Below are 20,684 nucleotides of genomic sequence, written 5' to 3'. Positions count from 1 at the left end.
TATTTTGAAAAAAAATTTCAACCTTATAGAAGCATTGTAGAAATACTACAAAGAACTTCCTTAATAAAAGCTCTTCAGGGGACTTCCATGGTGGTCCAGTAATTAAGAATCTGCCTTCCAATGCAGGGGACTCAGCTTCCATCCCTGGTTGGGGAACTAAGATCCCACAGGCTTCAGGGCAGCTAAGCCCACACGTTGCAACTAGAAAGGAAGACCCAGTGAAGCCAAAAAAAAAAAGGGGCTTTTTTTTTTATCACCTTTTGATAACGTGGCCACATTTCCTTTTTCTCTCTCCACGTACACATACAACAATATCTTGTCACCGTTACCTCTGTTATTGAAAAGTAAGTTGCAGACATGTTAGCCCCTCATCGCTAAGCATGTCAGTGTGTGTCTCCTAGGAACCAGAGTAAAATGGTCAATTTGGGGAACTTTCACATTTATACAAAACCGTGGTGTGATGTGGAAACCGTTATTAATCTTACTGTTGTTTCAATGCCATTTTCAAGCAGGAAGCTTCCCTTGCCCCATCCTCCGCAGTCCACGATCCAGTCCAGTCTCCAGTGTCCTTTAATCTGGAGCAGTCCCTCAGCCCTAACTTTGACACTGTGGAAGAGCTGGGAAGCCACTTGTCTTGTCGGGCGTCCCTGGGTTTGGGAGGTGATGTCACCTTGCGATGGGATACAGGTTATTCTGGCAGGCACCCCATGGCACGGGCTTCCCAGGTGACCTCAGTGGTAAAGAACCTGCCTGCCAGTGTAGGACACTTGGGTTTGATCTCTGGGTCAGAAAGATCCCCTGGGGGAGGAAATGGCAACCCACTCCAGTATTCTTGCCTGGAAAATTCTACAGACAGAGGAGCCTGGTGGGCTGTAGTCCATGGGGTCACAAAGAGTCAGACATGACTGAGCAGCTGAGCATGCACCACGGCACGGCTCAGGAGGTCTGTGCGGCCAGTTCATCTCACGGGGGTGATGCTCTGGTCACTGTGTGTCCCTGTCTGCAATTAATGAGTAATCTCAGGGGAGTTGTTTTTGAGGCCCTGGGTCAATATCCTGTTCCCCTACATATTTTCATCTGATTGTTTGAGTGTTTATCAGGCCTTGGCTCTTGACCAGATTCCTCATGAAGCTCAGTTGCAGGTCATTTGGATAAACACCAGAGCTTGCTTTTGGCTGCCAGTGAAAAACTTAGCATTGGGAAATATATTGACTTTTTTTTTTCCCCAAGAGAGGTATTATTCCATTTAGAATAAGAAGTGCACTTCCTGGCTTTAAAGTCTAAAAAGGTCAGATTCATTCTTTTGTTTTTGTATTTGCTGAGTGCCTAGAGTATACTGGACACTCTTCCGGGTGCCGGGGATAATGTGGTAAAACACAGGTAGACAGACGTCCCTGGGGGGGATCAGACAGGAAACCTGTCCTCGGTGGCCAGGTAGTGCAGGGTGAACCCCAGGGTATGGTGAGGTCGGGGGTGCCTTGCTTGGATGGAGACCTGAGCGGGTGAAGCAGGGGAACAGGTCCGAGGCCTGGAGATGGGAGTCCTGGAGCGGGTGTGAGGAGGTCGCTAGGAGGTCGCTAGGGCTGGAGCTGAGACGGCCCGGGGAAGGAGGACGGTCAGCGGGGTTGCAGGGAGGCCTGGGCGAGACTGGGGGGCAGCGTCCATTCGGATGCCGGCAGCGAGGGCCTGACTGAGACCCGGCTGGGAGTGGTGGCTCCTTGGGGCTCACAGCACAGCGAGGAGGGTCTCCTCCGGGCAGAAAGGGGGCAGTTGGACAGGGCCTTTTCATTCTACCCTGCTGCTCCGGAAAGGACAGGAGGGGCTGGCCTGGCGAGGGGCCCGTCTCCCCACCTTCCCAGCGGCTCGGACAGTCTCTGGCAAGCCTTGGCAGGCGGGCATGCCTGCAGGCCCTGTGGCTTTCCGGCCTGGAATGGCCGGGGAGTCCTGGGCTGGGAGCCCAAGGTGGTGCATTGCCAGTGGGCACAGCTCTTATCCAGGTCATCCCTGCCCATCTCCCCGTGGGAGGGAGCGCCAGGGCTCACAGCCTTGGTCCCCACGCCCCGCTCAGGCAGCCCGGGGGAGTAAGCTGAGGACATTCGAGGAGGACTTTTCCGTGGGGGTGCAGGTGGGATGCAGTTCTGGAGACTTCCCACCCTCTGCTCTTTGGCATCTCGGGTGCCCGAGGTTACAGAGTCAGGATTTGAACCTGGCTAATGGATGTCACAATCTGGCCCTTCTCCACCAGGCTACACTGCAAGGGGCCAAGGGGGTGATATCACATCTATTTCAGGCAGTCCCCTGCCTCCTGAGATCTTGTTTGTGCTTGATCTTTGACCTCCGGCCTGTGACCCCGGGGCTATTAGAGGGTGATGGGCGTGAGAAGGGCGCCGAGGGTGGTGAAGAGGCCTCTGTGCCTCCCTTTCGGGGTCAGATCAGAGATTCCCAGGAAGCGGGGTGACATTTACTTAGCCCCTCCTGTGGTTTTGAGGACACACCTTGCTTAATGTTCACAGTCACACTGAAGGCTCAATTTTAGGACCATCCTTAACAGATGAGGAAGCTGAGACTCCGGGTTAATGACAGCCAAGGTGGCGCAGCCGGGAAGGGGAGTCGTGTGTCAGCCCACGGCCCCGCACGGTGATGCTTCGCCTGCTATACCTGATGGGCCGGTGCCTTTGGTCCTTCCGGAAGTCACGTGCTTGGCATGGCGCCTCTGGATGCCTGCACTGGGCTGGCCTGCCGCACAGCCGATGCTGGGCCTGAGGGCAGGGGTGGAAAGAGCATGGACCTCAGGGTGGGAAGATGGTGGCTCCAGCCCTCCTCTGCCCCGTGGCCCCAGCCCCGAGTCCCTGTGATCTCTTCCCTCACCTGTGGAATGAGCTTCACCTGCATCCTCAGACCAGACGTGCACGTGTAGGTTGTGGTTCTCAGCTGGGTCTCGAGGTGTGCAGGCGAGCCTGAGAATCTTCTGGAGCGTGCGGTGCCCGCGCTGGGCGGCCCCCTCTCAGGGGCCCCTCCAGGCAAACAAACACATATGAATCTGGTGTCGGGGAGGATGTCAGTCTTTTGAGAAACATCCCAACTGATTTTTAAGACACTGTTTCCTTTCCTGCTTTTAGGATCTACGTTCAAGCTGTTGCGGCAGATGTTAATAGAAATAGGGAAAAGGACTTAACCAAAACCAGGTGGTGCTGGACAAGAATCCTACCCTGGAGTCTCTTTAGGAAAATGACCAGGTTTCCTTGCGATGGACACAGTGGTTCTCAACTGGGGGGCGGGGGCAGTTCCCCCCCACCCCGGTGGGGGGCATTTGGCAATATCTGAGGCACTTATTGTAGTTGTCACAACTGGAGAGAGGGTTTAACTAGCACCTCGGAAGCCTGAAGTGCTGTTCAGTAGCCTGCAGGGCACGGACAGCCCCCACAGCAAAGGATTACCTAGGCTGAAACGCTGATGGTGCCAAGGTCAAGGATGAGTAACCCCGCGTTGAGAATAGCCAGTACTTAAATAGTGTTTATTATGTGTCAGACGTTGTTGGTTTAAGAGCTCCACAGGTATTGACTTGCTAATCCTCCCAACCCTCTGACGTGAGCTGTTATTATCCTGAGCTGACAGATGGGGAAGTAGGGGCTCTGGGAGCTTAAACACCTGGACCCCCAGGTAGGGGTCCTGAGGAAGGAGTAGGCAGGACCAGGACTTGGCTTCCCTGGAGTCTGTGCCTTCACCCCCCGCATTAAGGGAGTCTGTTTGACCTCAAACCAGATTTTCAGCTTTGGGTTCAGAAGGCCACACTGGAACGTTTGCTATCTGAGAAGAGTCAGAAACCTTTCATTCCTGTGCCCAGAAAGGAAGAGAGAAGGGCTGGAGTTAAGGATGATGGGGGGCCCTGTGATCCATCCATGAACATCTTATGTTTTCCATATTCTGGGAGTGATTCACCTTCATGAATTTAATGGCATGAGACACCTCATGGGAGTGGAACACAGGTGAATCATGACTTCTTAGCCTTCGGCTCCCATCACTGGGGAATCAGAGACGAGACGGGGGCCACCTCCTCCCCGTGGTGCCATGGGGGCCGGAGGGTGGCAGGACTGGGTGGAGAGCGTGGCTGATGGCGGCTGGGGCTGCACTGTGTCTTTGCAGAAGTGAAGACAACCGTGGTTTACCCCGCCACAGAGACGCACCTACAGAAGTATCTGCGCCAGGACCTCCACCTGGTCCGAGAGACGGGCAGCGACTACAGGAATGTCACCTTGCCCCACCTGGAGTCCCAGAGCTTGAGCATCCAGGTACCGGCCACCACAGCTCAGGCAGGTCCCACGGGTTGGACGCGGAGTGCTGTCCCTGGGGCCAGCGTTTATCTTCTCAGGCATCGGTCCAGATGGTCCCAGGGGCCAGCGGTGTCCCTGCCTTCACGCCGCTTACCTCATGTGCAGGCGTCAGATAGCATGCGAATGTACACGTAACCACACAAGGCGTGAGACTGTGAGTGCTGTGGAGAGGAATAAGCAGGATAAGTGGCAGAGAAAGTGCTGGGTGAGGTGGTTGTGTTTCACGGACGACAGTCACCTGCATGGATAAGGGAATTGACGCTGGTCTCAGGCACACCACCGAGGCAATCTGGGATCTCAGAGCAGTCCAGTCCCTGGGAAGAACTTCTGGCTACTCTGTAGTAGCACTGATGCGATCTCAAGAATGGCTTACCCAGACCAGAGGTCTATAAATGGGTAAACAAATGCTGGTTAGGCCTTCCCCATCCCGATGCCCATTCCTGGTTTCACCTGCAGCTAACCAGTCTCCAGGAGTTGAGTCCCAGGGGAGAAACTTCCCCTCCCCTTATGCCCCCTGCATCCATTCTGAGGGACAGGATCAGGAGGGAGGGGCTGGTGCACGGCCTCTTCTTCCAGGGCTGTGTTCACAGGTTGGAAGCATCTTCAGAGTGTATTCAGTCCCTGGGCCAGACGCAAGGCCATTTCGCTAACAGGTCTGATTCTATTTGGGTCTATGCCCAGCATCAACCAGATCCTTTTCTGAAATTGGCCCCATGTGCATGCTCAGAGTTAATATGATGGATGAGTTGTTTTCCTATCCTGTCTCTTTATCACTCACTCCTGTTCCCTGAGCATTTGTATATAGAGAGTGTGGCCACGGTGCGGCAGGGTGTCCTGATATGTATGGGAAGCTCATGGCCTTTTCTCCCAGGCACAGAGGAAGGGGGGGGTGTCCTGGGTGTGGGGTCCTTTGAGGTGGATTGTCCTTGGGAGGAGGAAGGACAGGAGGCAGACAGGGGCAGAGGGAGGTCCCACGGGGAAGACCCGGCCAGGCTGTTAGCCATGGTCCCCACACAGGATTTGCACAAGACTTCTCTAGCTCACTCTGGCTTGATTTTTTTCCCCCCCTTTTTTAACAAGGACATCTCAGCACTTGCTATGTCTTCTCAGTAGGAAGGAAATTGGTCTCCATCTTCCTAGAAAGCATCTTGGATCGTGAAACGGATGTCCTGGAATGTGTGTTTTGCTGCACTAGTTGCACATATATGTGATTCAAGAGAGGAAGTCCTTAATACAGTTTCGGCGTGAGTCATATATGCACCTTCTTAAAGACCACTGTACACAGCCTCTTGGGAAATAGCTCCGCTACTCTACCCACTTCTGTGTGACACGAGTGTTCATGTGTTCTTTATTATTTTAAATTGGCCGAGCTGTGTGGCTTGTGGGATCTTAGTTTCTTGACCAAAGATTGAACCCAGGCCCTCAGCAGTGAAAGCACCAAGTCCTAACCACTGGAGCACCAGGGAGTTTCCCCATGTATTCTTTTTTGACTATTTCTAGCAAGTTTACAAGCACTCGGCTTAATTGGCAATCAGTTCAGTTCAGTTGCTCAGTCGTGTCTGACTCTTTGTGACCCCATGGACTGCAACACGCCAGGCCTCCATGTCCATCACGAACTCCCGGAGTTTACTCAAACTCATGTCCATTGAGTCGGTGATGCCATCCAACCATCTCATCCTCTGTCGTCCCCCTTCTCCTCCCGCCTTCAATCTTTCCCAGCCTCAGGGTCTTTTAAAATGAGTCAGTTCTTCACATCAGGTGGCCAAAGTATTGGAGTTTCTGCTTCAACATCAGTCCTCTCAATGAACACCCAGGACTGATCTCCTTTAGGATGGACTGGTTGGATCTCCTTGCAGTCCAAGGGACCCTCAAGAGTCTTCTCCAACACCACAGTTCAAAAGCATCAATTCTTCAGTGCTCAGCTTTCTTTATAGTCCAACTCTCACATCCATACATGACTACTGGAAAAACCATAGCTTTGACTAGACAGACCTTTGTTGTCAAAGTAATGTCTCTGCTTTTTAATGTGCTGCCTAAGTTGGTCATAACTTTTCTTCCAAGGAGCAAGCGTCTTTTAATTTCATGGCTGCAGTCACCATCTGCAGTGATTTTGGAGCCCCCCAAAATAAAGTCTGTCACTGTTTCCATTGTTTCCCTATCTATTTGCCATGAAGTGATGGGATCAGATGCAATATATATTGTAATGAAAACTGACCTTTTCCAGTCCTGTGGCCACTGCTGAGTTTTCCAAATTTGCTGGCATATTGAGTGCAGCACTGTCACAGCATCATCTTCTAGGATTTGAAATAGCTCAACTGGAATTCCATCACCTCCACTAGCTTTGTTTGTAGTGATGCTTCCTAAGGCCCACTTGACTTCACATTCCAGGATGTTTGGCTCTAAGTGAGTGATCACACCATCGTGGTTCATGAAGATTTTTTTTTGTTCAGTTCTTCTGTGTATTGTTGCCACCTCTTCTTAATGTCTTCTGCTTGTTAGGTCCCTACCATTTCTGTCCTTTATTGAGCCCATCTTTGTGTGAAATGTTCTCTTGGTATGTCTAATTTTCTTGAAGAGATGTCTAGTCTTTCCCATTCTATTGTTTTCCTCTATTTCTTTGCATTGATCACTGAGGAACTCTTTCTTATCTCTCCTTGCTATTCTTTGGAACTCTGCAGAGCGAATTGGCAATAGCTGTTATATTTATTGAGCATCCCCTAGGTCCCAGACCCTGTGCTAGGGTCTGGAGGGTCACCAGATAAGCACTGATAATGTCCCCACAGTCTTGTATGGAAGGTGGGCATGCAATATAATGGGATGAGCACTTCGGTGGTTAATACCCCAGGTACAACTGTGACACAAAGGGAAATGGTCAGCCCAGATGCTGGGGGGCTTCACTGGGGAGAGGATCCTCCGGTTGGACCTTAAAGGACAAAGAGAAGTTTGCCAGGTGGACAGAACAAACGGCACTGCAGCCAGAGCAGAGAGAAACTCCAGGCCTTGGAGGGCTGGACTCTGATGCGTTTGGGGAGCTAGCCAGAGAAGACAGGCAGGGCCCAGGAAGAGGTGTGTGCACTTTACCCAGGAGACCAGGAGTTCCCAAACCTGGCCAGTCATCAGCATGGCCTCTTGAGGTTTTATAAAATTCAGAGCACAGGGCGCTTCTCGGTATCTCCTGACTCAGGATGGACCTGGGAAATCTGGATTAGGAAAAAATCTCTTGTCAGATTTGAGGATGAGTGCCATAGGCAGTGAGGGTCCTGTAAATAGTTTTAAGCACGTGGGTAATGTGATGAGATTTAAAGAAGCAGTTGGAAGTGGTGAGAGTGGAAGGAGGAAGAGGCAGAGGGGCGCTTCTTTTTCGATTAAGAGTCTGGGCCTAGATGAGGGCTGGCTTGGAGCAGCAAGGGGAGGGCCTGGGGTGACTCCAAGGGTACCTTGGGCAGTGAGTGGCAGATGGGAGGATGGTTAACCAGCACAGGGGCATGGACGGCAGAGTGGGTTTCCGTGGAGGACAGTGAGTTAGCTTGGGATGTCTCAGCACTCACGAGGTGACTTAGAACAGCAACGGTCCGGAGCATTTTTCGGGCGCCGTGTCTTCAGCAACAAGCTTTTGGAGACTGGCTTCAGAGCCAGGTGGCCTGGCCCCAGTGTCTGTGCTGTTAGCCATTGACGCTACTTGGATACTCAAATCTGAGGTGCTTGTAATTTCCCAGTTAAAAAAAAGAATGCAATGGGATGTCTGGATCCAGAGTCTTAGAGATCCATTTGTGAGCCCAGGGTTTGGCCTCTTGTCCTGACACCTTAGCGCCTCGAGAGCTTGTACTTCGTTTAAAAATAATTTTTGTTTTGTTTATTTATTTTTGACTGCGCTTTGTTGCTGAGCGGGCTTCTATCCAGTTGTAGTGCATGGGCTTCTCATTGCCGCGGCTCCCTCTTGTTGTGGAGCACGGGCCCTAGGCACGCACATGGGATCGGTAGTTGCAGCTCATGCAGCTTTAGTTGCCTCACAGCATGTGGGATCTTCCCAGACCAGGGATCGAACCTGTGTCTGCTGCTTTGGCAGGCAGATTCTTATCCGCCACACCACCAGGAAAGTCCTCGTCTTTCACTTTTGAGTCCCAGTTTCCCCGTCTGGAAAATGTGACGGATAGCACCTCCCTCCTGGGGTCCCGGCGGAGGCTGAGAGCCAGGCCACATACCACGTGCCTGCTGCTGTTCCCCGCACAGAAGAGGTGCCAGAGGGGTGGCCACTGTTGTCCACACGGAGGGGGCAGTTGCGAGGAGGAACAGGAGGGCTGAGACACGGCGGGGAGGGGCGGCCAGAGGAGAGGGGCCAGAGCCAAGGAGCAGGAGGACAGGGAAGAAGGAGGAGAGAGGCTCCCGGGGCAGTTGCCAGCATCACCCACAGGGAGGACGTCATACCCAGATGGGTCCAGAAGCTGCCAGTGTCCCCAGAGCTCCGTCATCCGTGGGGCCGAGGCTCCCGGGCTTGCTTTCCCAGGGTGTCCCTCCCTGTGATGTCACCCTGTGATTCGTGTGAGTGGCGTCCCCCAGTTCTCCTCCCACGTCTGTGCTGAGATGTCCTGTGAGTCCAGGCCCCTCCCGCTCTCCCAGGGGCCGTCCCCACATGGATGGCGTGGAGCTTGGTGGGCTCTGGGGCCGGACGCTGGGTCGGGACTGTGTGAACTTGGGTGCACATCCTTGCACCTGCGGGCTTGCCTGCCCCCGAGATGCTGTCATCATACCACGCCTTCATCACACCACACCCTCCCAGCCCTCGGGCGCCCCTCCAGTCTTACACGTGGTTCTCTCTCGCCCCAGAATCAACGCACTTCCTTTGCTCTCATCCACTCTTTCTTTTTCCCTTCCCACAGCTGGTCTTGCAGCCTCAGGCACGCCCAGCCTGACCTTTCCCAGCAACTTCTCTGTTTTCCGCTGCCTCCCTGGGCAGAGCTCTGTGTTGGACGCCTTTCTGAGCATTTTCTCGCTTAGTCCTCACCGCAGCCCTAACCTGTGGGTATAATTAGCACCTCTTGACGAAGGAGGAAGCCACGGCTTAGATGAAATCAATCACTTTGCAGCGTGCAGCCAGTTAGTTAGTGTTGGAGGTGAGAGATGAACCCCGTGTTGTTGGGCTCCAGAGCCCATTCATCCTCCCCCAGATGATATGTTGTTTTCTAGGCGGAGGCAGGAGCTGTGGGGGAAGGCAGGGCCCTGGGGTGGCCTGGCCTGCTGTGGGCTGGGCAACCCAAGGGCTGTCTACGCAGAACCACCATCCCCTCCCTCCCATTTATTTTTGGGAGACTTCCGATCAGGATCCGACTGACTTTTTTTTTCTCAAGTGGCACATTCCTAGAGAGATGTCCAGTTAGAGAGGCGATGCTTCCCCTGGGAAATTCTCAACTTGCTGGGCTGTGCATTGCTCTGGCCCCAGGGTTGCACAAAGAAGCCACTGCAGGGTGGCCTCCAGGCCTCACCAGGAAGTGGCATGGCCAGGCTTTCCTTGAGAAAGCCCCACTTTTCTAGTGGGTTGACCTTACTGTGACTGGCCTGTGGGTCTTACTGGGGGGCCTGGGAGGCCCAGATCGTCCCTGGCAGGTTCCCTCTGCCTCTTCCCTCTCTGTATCAGATGGTTGCACTTGGCCTTGGCTATGCTGGCCGAGAGTGCAGGATGCGGACTTGGGGGGTGGTGGGAAGGGAGCCCGCAGGAGGTTGGGGGGACAGCCCTGGCTCTCGCTGACCCTGCCGCGCCAGCACTCCTGGTGGTGGGCTAAGGAGCCCCGTGTTGGCTGGCCGTGTCGGTGCCCTGTCCTCCCCTCCAGCCCTCGTCAGCTCGAGTGCCTTCCCTACCGTGGGGCAGAAGGGGCAGCTGGGTGAGCCCAACTCCGGCCCCCTCTCTGGCTGTGCAGCCCGGTTCACTGTCAGAGTTTGGGCAGGAAGGAAGTCACGTTGGCAAAGGGTTCTCAGTGCTCAGGGGCAGTGGGGTAGAGTGGGCTCCAGGGGTTGGAGCCCCGTGAGAACAGGGCCTTCATGTCTTGACCTCCAGGCTGCAGGCTGGCTTCCTCAGAGAGGCCACCAGGACCTTCATGGTAAAGTGATGCCCTTGGGGTCCATGCAGTGCTCAAGGAAGGGTCCTTGAAGACGGTGGACAGCAGCTGATCAAAGGGCATGAGAGAGCTGGCAGCCCAGGGTTGACAGGAAGGCAGGAAGGGTCTGTGTCATTGCCTCTCATGTGGCATTTCTTCTGCTTTGTCGTGAAGGGTCCATGTCAGGGGGGGTAGAGGTGCTAACCCCACGCTCACAAGAATCCCAGGGGGGCTGGGAAACCCAGCACAGTTACTTCCATAACACACGCCCTTCCTTGCCCTGGCGCGTGGCAAGCTCACTCTGCAAAAGGAACTCCCAGCAGACTCTCTGCCCCGTGGTCCTGTCGGGGTGCCGGGACACTTCACCAGAGTCCCGTGGGCAGTGGAAGGGGATGAAGACCAGGCCTGTGAAGCCACAGCAGAGGATGTACACAGGGGTGGCCAGGACGGGTCTAAAGAGTGAGCTCCGTGTGGACCCTTGTGGGGGCAGCTGTAGTGACCCCCGTGGGGATGGCCATGGTCTTCCCCCACTGGGTGGCCGTGGTGGGAGAGGGGAGGTCTCTTCTGGACCCAAGAGCTGATCCCTGGGACAGGATGGCCTGAGTGTGGATCCCCTGAGCTTCATGCCCCTTTAATATTGGGTGTCCTTCCCTGAGCCTGCCTCTCCCAGCATGGGGTGTCTCTTGGGGAAAGGACTGGCCTGTGAGCCCCATCTCTCTGCCCTCCTTCCAGTGGGTGTACAACATTCTCGACAAGAAAGCTGAAGCTGACCGGATTGTCTTTGAGAACCCGGATCCATCCGACGGCTTTGTCCTGATCCCCGACCTCAAGTGGAACCAACAGCAGGTAAAGGATTTCGCGTGGCGCCTCTCTGGTCTCTGAGTGCCCCACTCCAGCTGCCGCTCCTTAATCCTGCCCTTCTTCCTCCTGCTGGTCTCTTCTCTCTAAGCAGATTATAATTAACCGACAGGGGAGGCTGAGCTGTCTGCAGTGGGAGCAGCTACACAAATGTTTACCCTTCAGTGGGCCAGTTAAAGCCCCTTCTGGCTTACGTCCCACGCTAGGGGTGAGGATGGGCAGTGTTTGCGTCATGACGTCACGGGCTACTCCTTCATCAGCCAAGTGCGAGGCTTCCACCCTCCCTTCCAGGGGCGCCCAGAGCCCTGAGATGGACAGTTTACCCCTCTCCACGCCCTGGACACCAGCACATCCAGGCAGGCCTGTAGCACTGGCTGGCAGAAACCATAGGGACCAGCCGGAGGAGTCCCTGTGGGCACTGCCCGAGCCACAGAGGGGGCCTCCAGTGGCTCAGGCACCGACCCCCTAAAGCCTCTCAGCTCTGCTGCCTGGCCCCGAGCTCCCCCCTCCCCTGACCTTTTTGGGAGCGGGTTCCCCAGGAGCTGTCTTCACTCACACTGCCCCTCCCGTCCTCGCAATCTCTGTGCACCTCCTCACCTCCTCCCGCATCTCACACCGAGAGGCCCATCCCCAGGCTCCCTAGCTATCGCCTCTTTGGGTGGACTGTCATGCCCCGAGAGTAACAGGAACCAGCAGGGCACCGGGTCCAGGCAGCGCCGCGCCCACACAGACTGGAGCTGGGCCCGGATAAATCCAGGCTCTGGGTTCTGTGTTCCTCACATCATTGTTAGGTCTCCCGGGGATGCTAATCTGGAGTGGCGGCCCTTCCCGCCTGGGCAGACACCTCCCGTCTCACTCTGCACCCTCCGCCGAGCTCATCTGCATTCTTTTGGCTGGATGGGGTGGGTTTCCCGACCAGCCACACCACTCCAGTTGCCAAGAGATGGGGGAGCCGAGAGCCTGTGGCTGGGGTGAAGGGGACAGAATTCGGGCTCAGAGGCACAGGCAAGCCCGTGCCAGCTGTCTCCCGGGGCGGCTCATAGGACTTCCTGGATGTGGCTGGCGGGGGAAGGAGGAGGCAGGTAGGGAATCTGAAGGGAGTTTCCAGAGGTCTCAGCGCTGAGCTGGGAAGGTCAGAGGAGCCCGCCCTCCCCTCGGTGATGATGTGCAGAGGCCGCCCCCCCCACCCCCCCACAGCTGATCCCCATTCAGGCCATAAGGGAAGGCAGCGGACCAGAGAAGGGACGAAGCCAGAGCCCCCGTGGGGTAGGGACGCCGGGGGGCTCTGCCAATCCCGTCCGCTCCCTCGGGCAGCCCTGCACTGGCCGTTATGCATCACACACATGGTGCAGGGAGGTGGGGGCAGGTGGGGGGCGCCGGTAGGAGGAGTTTGGACTCACGAGGTTCCTGAAGAAGACCTTGTGATTTGCAGGAGGTGGTGGTCCGAGAGCCACGTGGGGCCAGCCGCAACCTCCCCATTCAAGGAGCCGTAATGCTCTGGTGCCCATGGCACCGGGACCAGGAGTCCATGCTCCTCTTTACCTGGCACCGGCAGGCGTCCTGCTGGGCCTGCCCGGGGCACTGCCCACTGCCTGTCCCCTTAAGAGAGGACAGGCTTCAGGCGCCGCAGCAGGGTCCCAGCCGCACCGTGGCGGGGTGACTCACCCTCGGGCTGTGAAGGGACCAGCTTGCACATCAGGCTTTTAACTTGCTCAGTGGACAGGTGTGACCGTCCCTGACCTTTGCTTCATTTCCACTTATCTCCTTGTGGTGCCACAATTAAGGGCCTTACATCCCTGACTGTGATAGAACACTGAGGCCCACGGCTCCCTAGAATTAGGCAGTGTGTCCAGCAGGGAGATGGGCCAGGCCTGGACTTCTGTCCTTCATCCTCATCCACCAAAGAAGGGCAGAGGAGAGGGCGGTCTGGCATGTGCGCTGAGGGGACTTCTAGCCACCCTGGCGTCCCCTCGTGCCGCTGCTCTGCCCAGAAGCGTGTCTTTTTCCCCTCACTGATGGCCCAGGGTTAAAAAACGTCCATCCATCCATTCGTCTGTCCATCCATCTCACAAACATTTTGCTGCTGTTGTTTAGTCACTAAGTCGTGCCTGACTCCTCTGGTAGCCCACCAGGCTCCTCTGTCCATGGTATTCTCCAGGCAGGAATGCTGGAGCAGGTTGCTGTTCCCTTCTCCAGGGGATCTTCCTGACCCAGGCATCGAACTCACGTCTCCTGATTGCAGGTGGCTTCTTTATCACTGAGCCATCAGGGAAGCCCCACAAATATTGATCAGGTCCCTAATGTCTGCTGGAGATTCTGGCTCCCTGGAGACTAGAGAATCCCTTCTTCAATTCTCTTTAGAGAGAACCTGTATATTCCTTTTCATTGTCTTATTTGAGGGTGTAGGGATTGGTCTGGTTAATACCCGTGCATGTGTGTTAGAAATTCGTTCATGTCCAACTCTTTGCGACCCCATAGACTGTAGCCTGCCGGGTTCCTCTGTCCATGGAATTCCCCAGGCAGGAATACTAGAGTGGGTTGCCGTTTCCTTCTCCAGGGGATCTTCCCAACCCAGGGATCAAACCCACATCTTCTGCATTGCGGGCAGATTCTTGACCATCTGAGCCTCCATGGAAGCCAGCACCAACATGTACATGGTAATAGTACAACCAGCACACAGAGTGGGCAGTGAAAGTCCATTCCCTCACCCGACATTCCTCCACGTCCCTGCCCCAGAAGAGATGGTTTGTCCTTCCTCCATGGTCTCTACATATTATACATATCAGCATGTATGTGCATGTTCATGTAGACGCACAGACACCTTCAGCTCATGGAATGTAGATCCTTGTGTCTAAGGCACGCAGGCAGGAGCCGCGATCTCCGCGTCTCTCCTGAGGTGGGGCCATGGCTGTCCGGAGCTCCAGCCGTTCTCCATTTTGCCCCTCACTAGGAGGCTATTGCTTTGACTTTGCTGCCCTGCCTTAGAGTAGACAAGGTTGATGGCCTCTGTCTCCCCAGAGGGATTGATGTGCTGCCTTCTGGGATGCCAGTCTGGGACCTCGCCAGCCCCTCACCTGTTTTTTCTTTCCAGATAATTTTTCTGGGCATCCGGGGCCCTTTGGGGAAAATCCGGGGTCATGTCTGCTGTCAAAGGACAGGTTTGTTTTCCTTCCCTCACTCAGCCTGTGAGCTGGCACCCAGCGCAGGCTTCATGCTTCATTCCATGCCAGTGGAGCAGAGAGGTGTGACTTAATGTCATCCTTGGGATTTGTCAACAGATATCATCTAAACAAATGTCACTATTGTTTGGAGGGCCCGTGACACTGACGACGTGGAACTGCTGAAGACACCCCCCCACACACACACTCCTAGTTCAAACAGCTTCGTTTTCTGCTGCTCCTTGGGTCTCAGCTTGTACAAGAGTCCTGGACACAGGCCATGAGAAGGAAGAGTCCAGAAGGGACTTGCAGAGCTGAGGCCCAGGTGGGCACCGCTTAGCCGTCTGCTGGCAGGTTCCCACCGTGCTCGTGTGTGGCCGGTCTGGGGCAGAAAGCCTGGCTCTTAGGGCTCTGGCGGAGACGAGTGCATGTGGCATGAGAGACTGTTGGCATGAAGAAGCACAGCTGGACATCAGGCACCATCTGGAAAGTCTCATTCCCAGTTTTTTAATTTGGGGCCCTTGGGGACCTGGCCTGGTGACTCATGGTCCCCAAATTATCTCATTGAGGAATCTAGCAGCTTGGCCTGCAGAGCTGAGGGCCGCTGGATCCGCACCAGGCCCTGGCCCTTGGAGCCCTGGTGTCTGGGGCTTGCTTTGCACGAGGATATGAAACTGGCCAAGGCCAGGGTTTGGGCAAGGGGAGACTGGGACAGGAAGGGTTTTCTGGGCAAGAGGAAGAGTCCGTTTGCTCTCTGGCTCAAGGTTCTGGCTCAAGGTCTTGTTGGCCTCGGGTCTTTGTACCGTTGTGACCCCCAGGTCTTCGGCCAGCCGCTGTTTTCAGGAAGGACAGCAGGAAGGGCTGTGAATGAGCCCTGTGAGATACGGGAAGGGAGACAAGGGTGAAGCGAGGTGGAGCTCACTGCCCCCCGCACTTGCCTCTCCACCCCTCACCTGCCTGACTCCAGGCACACGGAGTCCCCCTCCCTCCACCAATGCCTCTGAGCCTTTTTCACTGTTCCTCTTGCTCAGTGCCCTTTTCCCAAGCCCTCCCTCTTCTTTGGGACCCAGGTCCCCTGTGTCCTGTCCCAGGACGCCTCTCTGATCACCCTCACTAGTCTTTCCTTGTTTCTCCTGCACTCTTCTCCCCTTCTGTCTTACAGCACTTACTTCAGTACATGTGATTAGACCATAAAAGTGGCTCATGGCATTTTCTTGAACCACCCCACTTCTGCCCCCCTACTTCCCCATCAGCTGTGAGTATGTAAATACTCTCATGTGATATTTTTGAGCGGAAAGAATAAACACAGGCTTCTTCCCTTACACTACCCTCGCTCACCCGGGGCAGGTGGACGCCCACCTTGCCTGTGGTTGGGTCCAGCCATGGTGTCCCTGGGATTGGCGGCGGCTGGCCCTGCAGGCCTTGGGGAGGGGGTGCTTCCTGACTTCTGGAGGGCAGTTCCAGGATGGGCAGTCTCCACGGTTGGCCCCCTGCTGAGCCCAGTTCACCCCACCTGTGTCTGCACAGCTCGATGACCTGTACCTGATCGCCATCTGCCATCGCCGGGGCATCAAGTCGCTTCGGGACCTCACCCCAGAGCACCTGCCGCTGCTCAGGAACATTCTGCAGGAGGGGCAGGTGAGGTTCCCGGGGCTGAGTCCACACCAGGGCCCAGAGGGGTTATGCTCCGATTCCCGTGTGTTCCTGGGCTGCTCAGGAACATTCTGCAGGAGGGGCAGGTGAGGTTCCCGGGGCTGAGTTAGACTCCTATTCCCGTGTGTTCCTGGGCTGCTCAGGAACATTCTGCAGGAGGGGCAGGTGAGGTTCCCAGGGCTGAGTCCACACCAGAGCCCAGAGGGGTTAGACTCCGATTCCCGTGTGTTCCTGGGCCCCTTTCCTCACTCCACCCTTCTGTAACACGGCTTCTCTCTAGGTGCCCTGTAGAGGCCTGTGAAGGCTCATAGATGGCCTCAGGAAGCCCCTGGTCCTGGTCCCACCCTGCCTTCCAGCTCTGCACTGAGCCCCCTTGCCTCACCCCACATAGGCTTCCTCAGTTCGGGTCCTTGATTCTGCTCCTTGACGTTGTGCTGCAGGTCACATTCACATCTGGGGTGCCCTCCCATCCCGGGGTTACCCCTGATAGCTGCATCATGCCACATGTGTTTCTTGGGTAGATGGTCCACTACCTGATATGGATCTGCGTGTGTCCCCCAAGGACAGAGACTGAACGCTCTAGCACCTGGCATTCTGGGACACCTTCCCTCTGGGAGATTTGCTGAATCGGATGAAAAGGCTGCTAAAAGGAGCCCTGGGGATGAGGGCAGATGGTGGGGGAGAGGAGAGTCTCAAATCTGGGGCTGTGATCCTGGTTCTGACACTTTGACCTTAGCCCACTGGGTGACCTCGGGCAGATCATTTCACCTCTCTGGGCCTGGGTATCTGGAGGGGTCCTTCTGTAGGGTTTGGTCTCAGCCTTGTTTCCACTTGTTTCCACTCTGAGACATTGGATGGTGCAACCTCCATGCCAGGCCTGCTGTCACCAAGGTTTCCAGCAGGGGAGAGGCTCCCCCTGGTTGAGGTTCAACAAGCCCTGCTCCGAGGCTCTGCCAGGACCTGGGGGCAGGGCTCTGCCTGGGGCCACTCTCCTTCCCCTCTGGCCCCCTCCCCACTGTGCCCACCTGCCTTCCCACCCACCTGCTCATCCCACATGTCCCTGGCTGTCTTTCTCTTTTCTCTGGATGAGGGGCCCCTGGGAGGTGTCAGGCCAGCACTTGCATCTGCCCTGGCAACTCCAGTGCCCTCTCTCAGGTGGGCCAGCCCTCCAGGAAGCCTGGATGCCCAGATCCCTAGGGGCGCACCGATCAGCAGAGCACAATACAATCCCAGCGTGTGTTCTGAGCCCACTGGGGCCCTGTCTTTCTTCACCCCTGCTGCCTCAGGGATTGGCCTACATTGGAAATTAAATCTTCTCTTAATTCCGAGAGGCTTGGAGGCTCCTGTAGGCGGTTGGAGGAGAAAAAGCTCTACCACTGTGCAAGGTTGGGGTGGGCCAAGGGAGCTGGGGCCAAGGGTGATGCTTTCCTCTTCCCCCGGAAGTCCAGCGAGAATCCCGCATCCCCTCCCCTGACCTTTCTCTGCCACCAAGCCCTTAGCTCTGCCGCAGCCCCGCTCCACTCTGTTCTGTGCTGAGCGGGAGAAAAAGGCTTCCTGCCACCCACTTGATGATTTAAGTCTGGTAACTCCTCCAGGGCAGGCAAGTCCCCCAGGCTTGGGAATCCGGGCCCCGGTCCTTAGCACTGAGACTTCCTAGAGACCCAGCACCGACCGAGGAAGCGGGTGTTCTACCAGGTTGGAGCTGGGAGCCCTGATCGAGGCCACCGTCCCCTTCCTTGGGAAGAAAACCTCCACCGCGCTGCTTGTCACCTGCACCTGCTGGCTCCCTAGAATGGAAGACAGGGGTCCCGAAGCCACCCGTGGGGTGACGGAGAGGCTGGTGGGGGCTGTGGGCAGCGGGGGGTTCTGGCTGACGCTCCCGCCCCCGCTTCTCACCAGGAGGCCATCCTGCGGCGCTACCGGGTGGCGGCGGACCGGCTCCGCGTGTACCTGCATTACCTGCCCTCCTACTACCACCTGCACGTGCACTTCACTGCCCTGGGCTTCGAGGCGCCGGGCGCGGGCGTGGAGCGGGCCCACCTGCTGGCGGAGGTGATCGACAACCTGGAGCAGGATCCCGAGCACTACCGGCGTCGCACGCTCACCTTTGCGCTCCGGGCTGATGACCCCCTACTGGCGCTCCTGCAGGAGGCCCAGAGAAGCTGAGACGAGACCATCCTTGTCGGGGGTGGGGGGCACCAGGGTTTTTAGCACCAAGGGAATTTTTTTTTTTTTTAATGTATTTTGTACTGGCTTCTTCCCAGCATGAGAATAAACCATCAGTCTCATTCAGTATGGACCCACAGCGTGGCCTGGGGAGGTGGAGAGGGCAGACCCTAGCGGGGTGAAGGGGGGTGGGCACGGCCAACCTGGAGGGCTCGGGGCTTTCTGCAGGTCCCCTCCTGGCTGACTTCACTCCTTGCTGTCCTGCTGCCACCTTCCTCTTCCTTCTTCCCACTCAGTGTTTTCTTCCTGATGGTCCACATGTCTGGGAGGTCCCCGCCCCCCCCCCCCCCCCCCAAGAAAAAACCGCATACGAAGTTTTTTTGGAAATAATGTATAGTCTTTCTGACTGCACTTCCTCTTTCCCGCCCCAGCACTTAACTCACACTTCCCATGTGGGAGCCGGTCCTGTTGATAAACTCTTGTTGACAGGGCTGGAGGCTGGCCTCCTGGAAGTGGGAGGGCCCTAATCAGAATCAGATGATGCAAGCTCAAGACTCCGGCCTTTGCCTCTGTTCCTTGGTCAGTGAAACTGTGGCCTTGAGTTTGTTGTCTGGACAGGAAGACAAAACACACTGCCGGAGAGCAGCCAGAAGATAAATCCAGTGTCTCAGCAGGGCCCAGTGGCATGGCTGCAGTGAAGTCCAAAACCCCTGAGTCCTGGGGTCCAGGTGTGACCGCTCTCCTAGGGCCCTGACCGCAGAATTGTCAGGCCAGGAAGGGACTTCAAAGCGCCCAAGGCTGATAGCCTGTAGGAAGCCATCAAGGGCTTATCTGGGAAAGTGACATCTCCCACTGCTCCAGCCGAGCAGGGACACGGGTGCAGACATTGGCGACATGTAGTTAAACACACGAGGCCCTCTTCCCAGCCCAGGGGACAGACGAATCACGCTGCCCGAGAGGGGCCGGCATTTGCTCTTTGGTCAACATGGGGCTCTGAGTTACCACATCTTGCTCCCGCAGGACACACTGCCAGGGGAGGTAGGATGTTGGTCTTGCAGAGTGAAAGGAGGATGAAAACGGAGACACAGGACTCGGGGTGGCTCTTACCCTGCGTACCCTGGACTGAGAACCAGGAGGCCCGATTCACAGCCAAGCTCCAGTCACTCGTTCCTCACGTTGCTAATTAAACACGCACTGCACCAGACCCAAGGCCTCCTGAGCCTGTTTCTTTGTCAAGGGATACGGGGATGAGGATCCACCACAGAGCGATCTGCTGGTGATCATACACTCAGCGGGCCAAAGTGGCACGGTTGCAATGGAGTCCAAAGCGTTGACTCACTGCATGCCTTTTGAGCCAGACGGTGTCCTAAGGGCTGGGAATCCAGAGACGACTATAAAGAAGCTCCCAGGCTAGGGGGCAGACCGACAGTCCTCAGCCGGAGGGATGCAGAATGAGAACCGTCTTTTCCTCTGCCTTAGCTTTCCTCCTGCCTTCACTTAGCAGAACCCACCCAGCTCCCCACCTCCCCTGAGACAGCATCCTGAGCAAAAAGTGCTTAAGCCTCAGCACCGCTTGACTGATGAGCCACCGCCAGGCCTCTCGGACGGCATGGACGGTCCCTGTGCGTTTAGCTGCGTGTCCTCGGTGAGTGTCTCCTCTCCTGCAGCGGAGGTGGGTGTCACCTCGTAAACTTCAGAGGGCTCCCCACCGGCGCCAGGCCCCCGTCCTTGGCTGACTTTTTTCCTGGCTGGGTCGGGGAGGGAGGAGAGAGGTTGGAGACGTGACTGCTTTTCCTCGGCTCCTCTAGTTTGCCCAAAAGTTTCCTCATAGGGCAAAATTGCTGAGTGTTCTATATTTGTCAACATTCCTTCATGAAAATGAGAAAAATAACATTTCAGGAGGAGTTGGACAGTTAGTTCCACGTTGCCTGGTTCTGTTGAACACAGATCCCCAGAATGGAGAAACAAATCAAGAAACAGTTGCGAACAAAGTAACACATGAAAATGTTTCTCTTGTGATATTTGTACTTCCAAACAAGTTTAATGGATCTGTTTTATTTCTGAATAGGTTGATGTGGGTCTTTTAACTCTTCCTTCTCAGAAAGGACTAAATCTTTATTCCAAACATGTATATAGAACCCTAAAAGGACCTTTCTTTTGTAAGAAGATGGTGATGATTAACAGTAGCCGTTTTCAGAAAATCCTCACATAGCAAAATAAATGTTGGCAACCCTATGTTTGCTCCATATTCTCATTGAAATTACATTGGATTCTGCAGTCTATGTAAACTTGAAGTTACCAAATTTTAGCCACTGTTAAAAAATAAACATGGACTAAATTTGTTTAAAGTGTTTAAATTCAAAGAACGAGGTTTTGAACATCTACCCTCTTTTTTTTTTTTTTTAAGAAAAAGAAATCTTATTGAGCTT

The 20,684-nt window shown here is 55.4% G+C and overlaps 1 protein-coding gene across 2 annotated transcripts in view; it reads left to right on the top strand.

Moving 5' to 3' along the window:
- Nucleotides 1–18,381, top strand: part of DCPS (decapping enzyme, scavenger) — a 42,678-nt gene extending 24,297 nt beyond the window's left edge. Inside the window, exons 3-6 of one of the 2 annotated variants that reach the window (XM_061166892.1) lie at nt 4,144–4,289; nt 11,153–11,266; nt 15,964–16,074; nt 17,989–18,381. In XM_061166892.1, coding sequence (XP_061022875.1) covers nt 4,144–4,289; nt 11,153–11,266; nt 15,964–16,074; nt 17,989–18,255 — 638 coding nt within the window. In that variant the 3' untranslated portion in view covers nt 18,256–18,381. Of the gene's footprint in view, nt 1–4,143; nt 4,311–11,152; nt 11,267–15,963; nt 16,075–17,988 lie in introns of both variants that reach the window. The other variant, XM_061166882.1, reaches the window with a different exon arrangement.
- The last annotated feature ends 2,303 nt before the right edge of the window (nt 18,382–20,684 follow it).

This window comes from Dama dama, chromosome 2, assembly GCF_033118175.1.
Source record: "Dama dama isolate Ldn47 chromosome 2, ASM3311817v1, whole genome shotgun sequence".
Classification (NCBI taxonomy): Eukaryota; Metazoa; Chordata; class Mammalia; order Artiodactyla; family Cervidae; genus Dama; species Dama dama.
The sequence above is the reverse complement of the archived record's forward strand: the minus strand, read 5'-3'. Positions and strand labels throughout refer to the sequence as shown.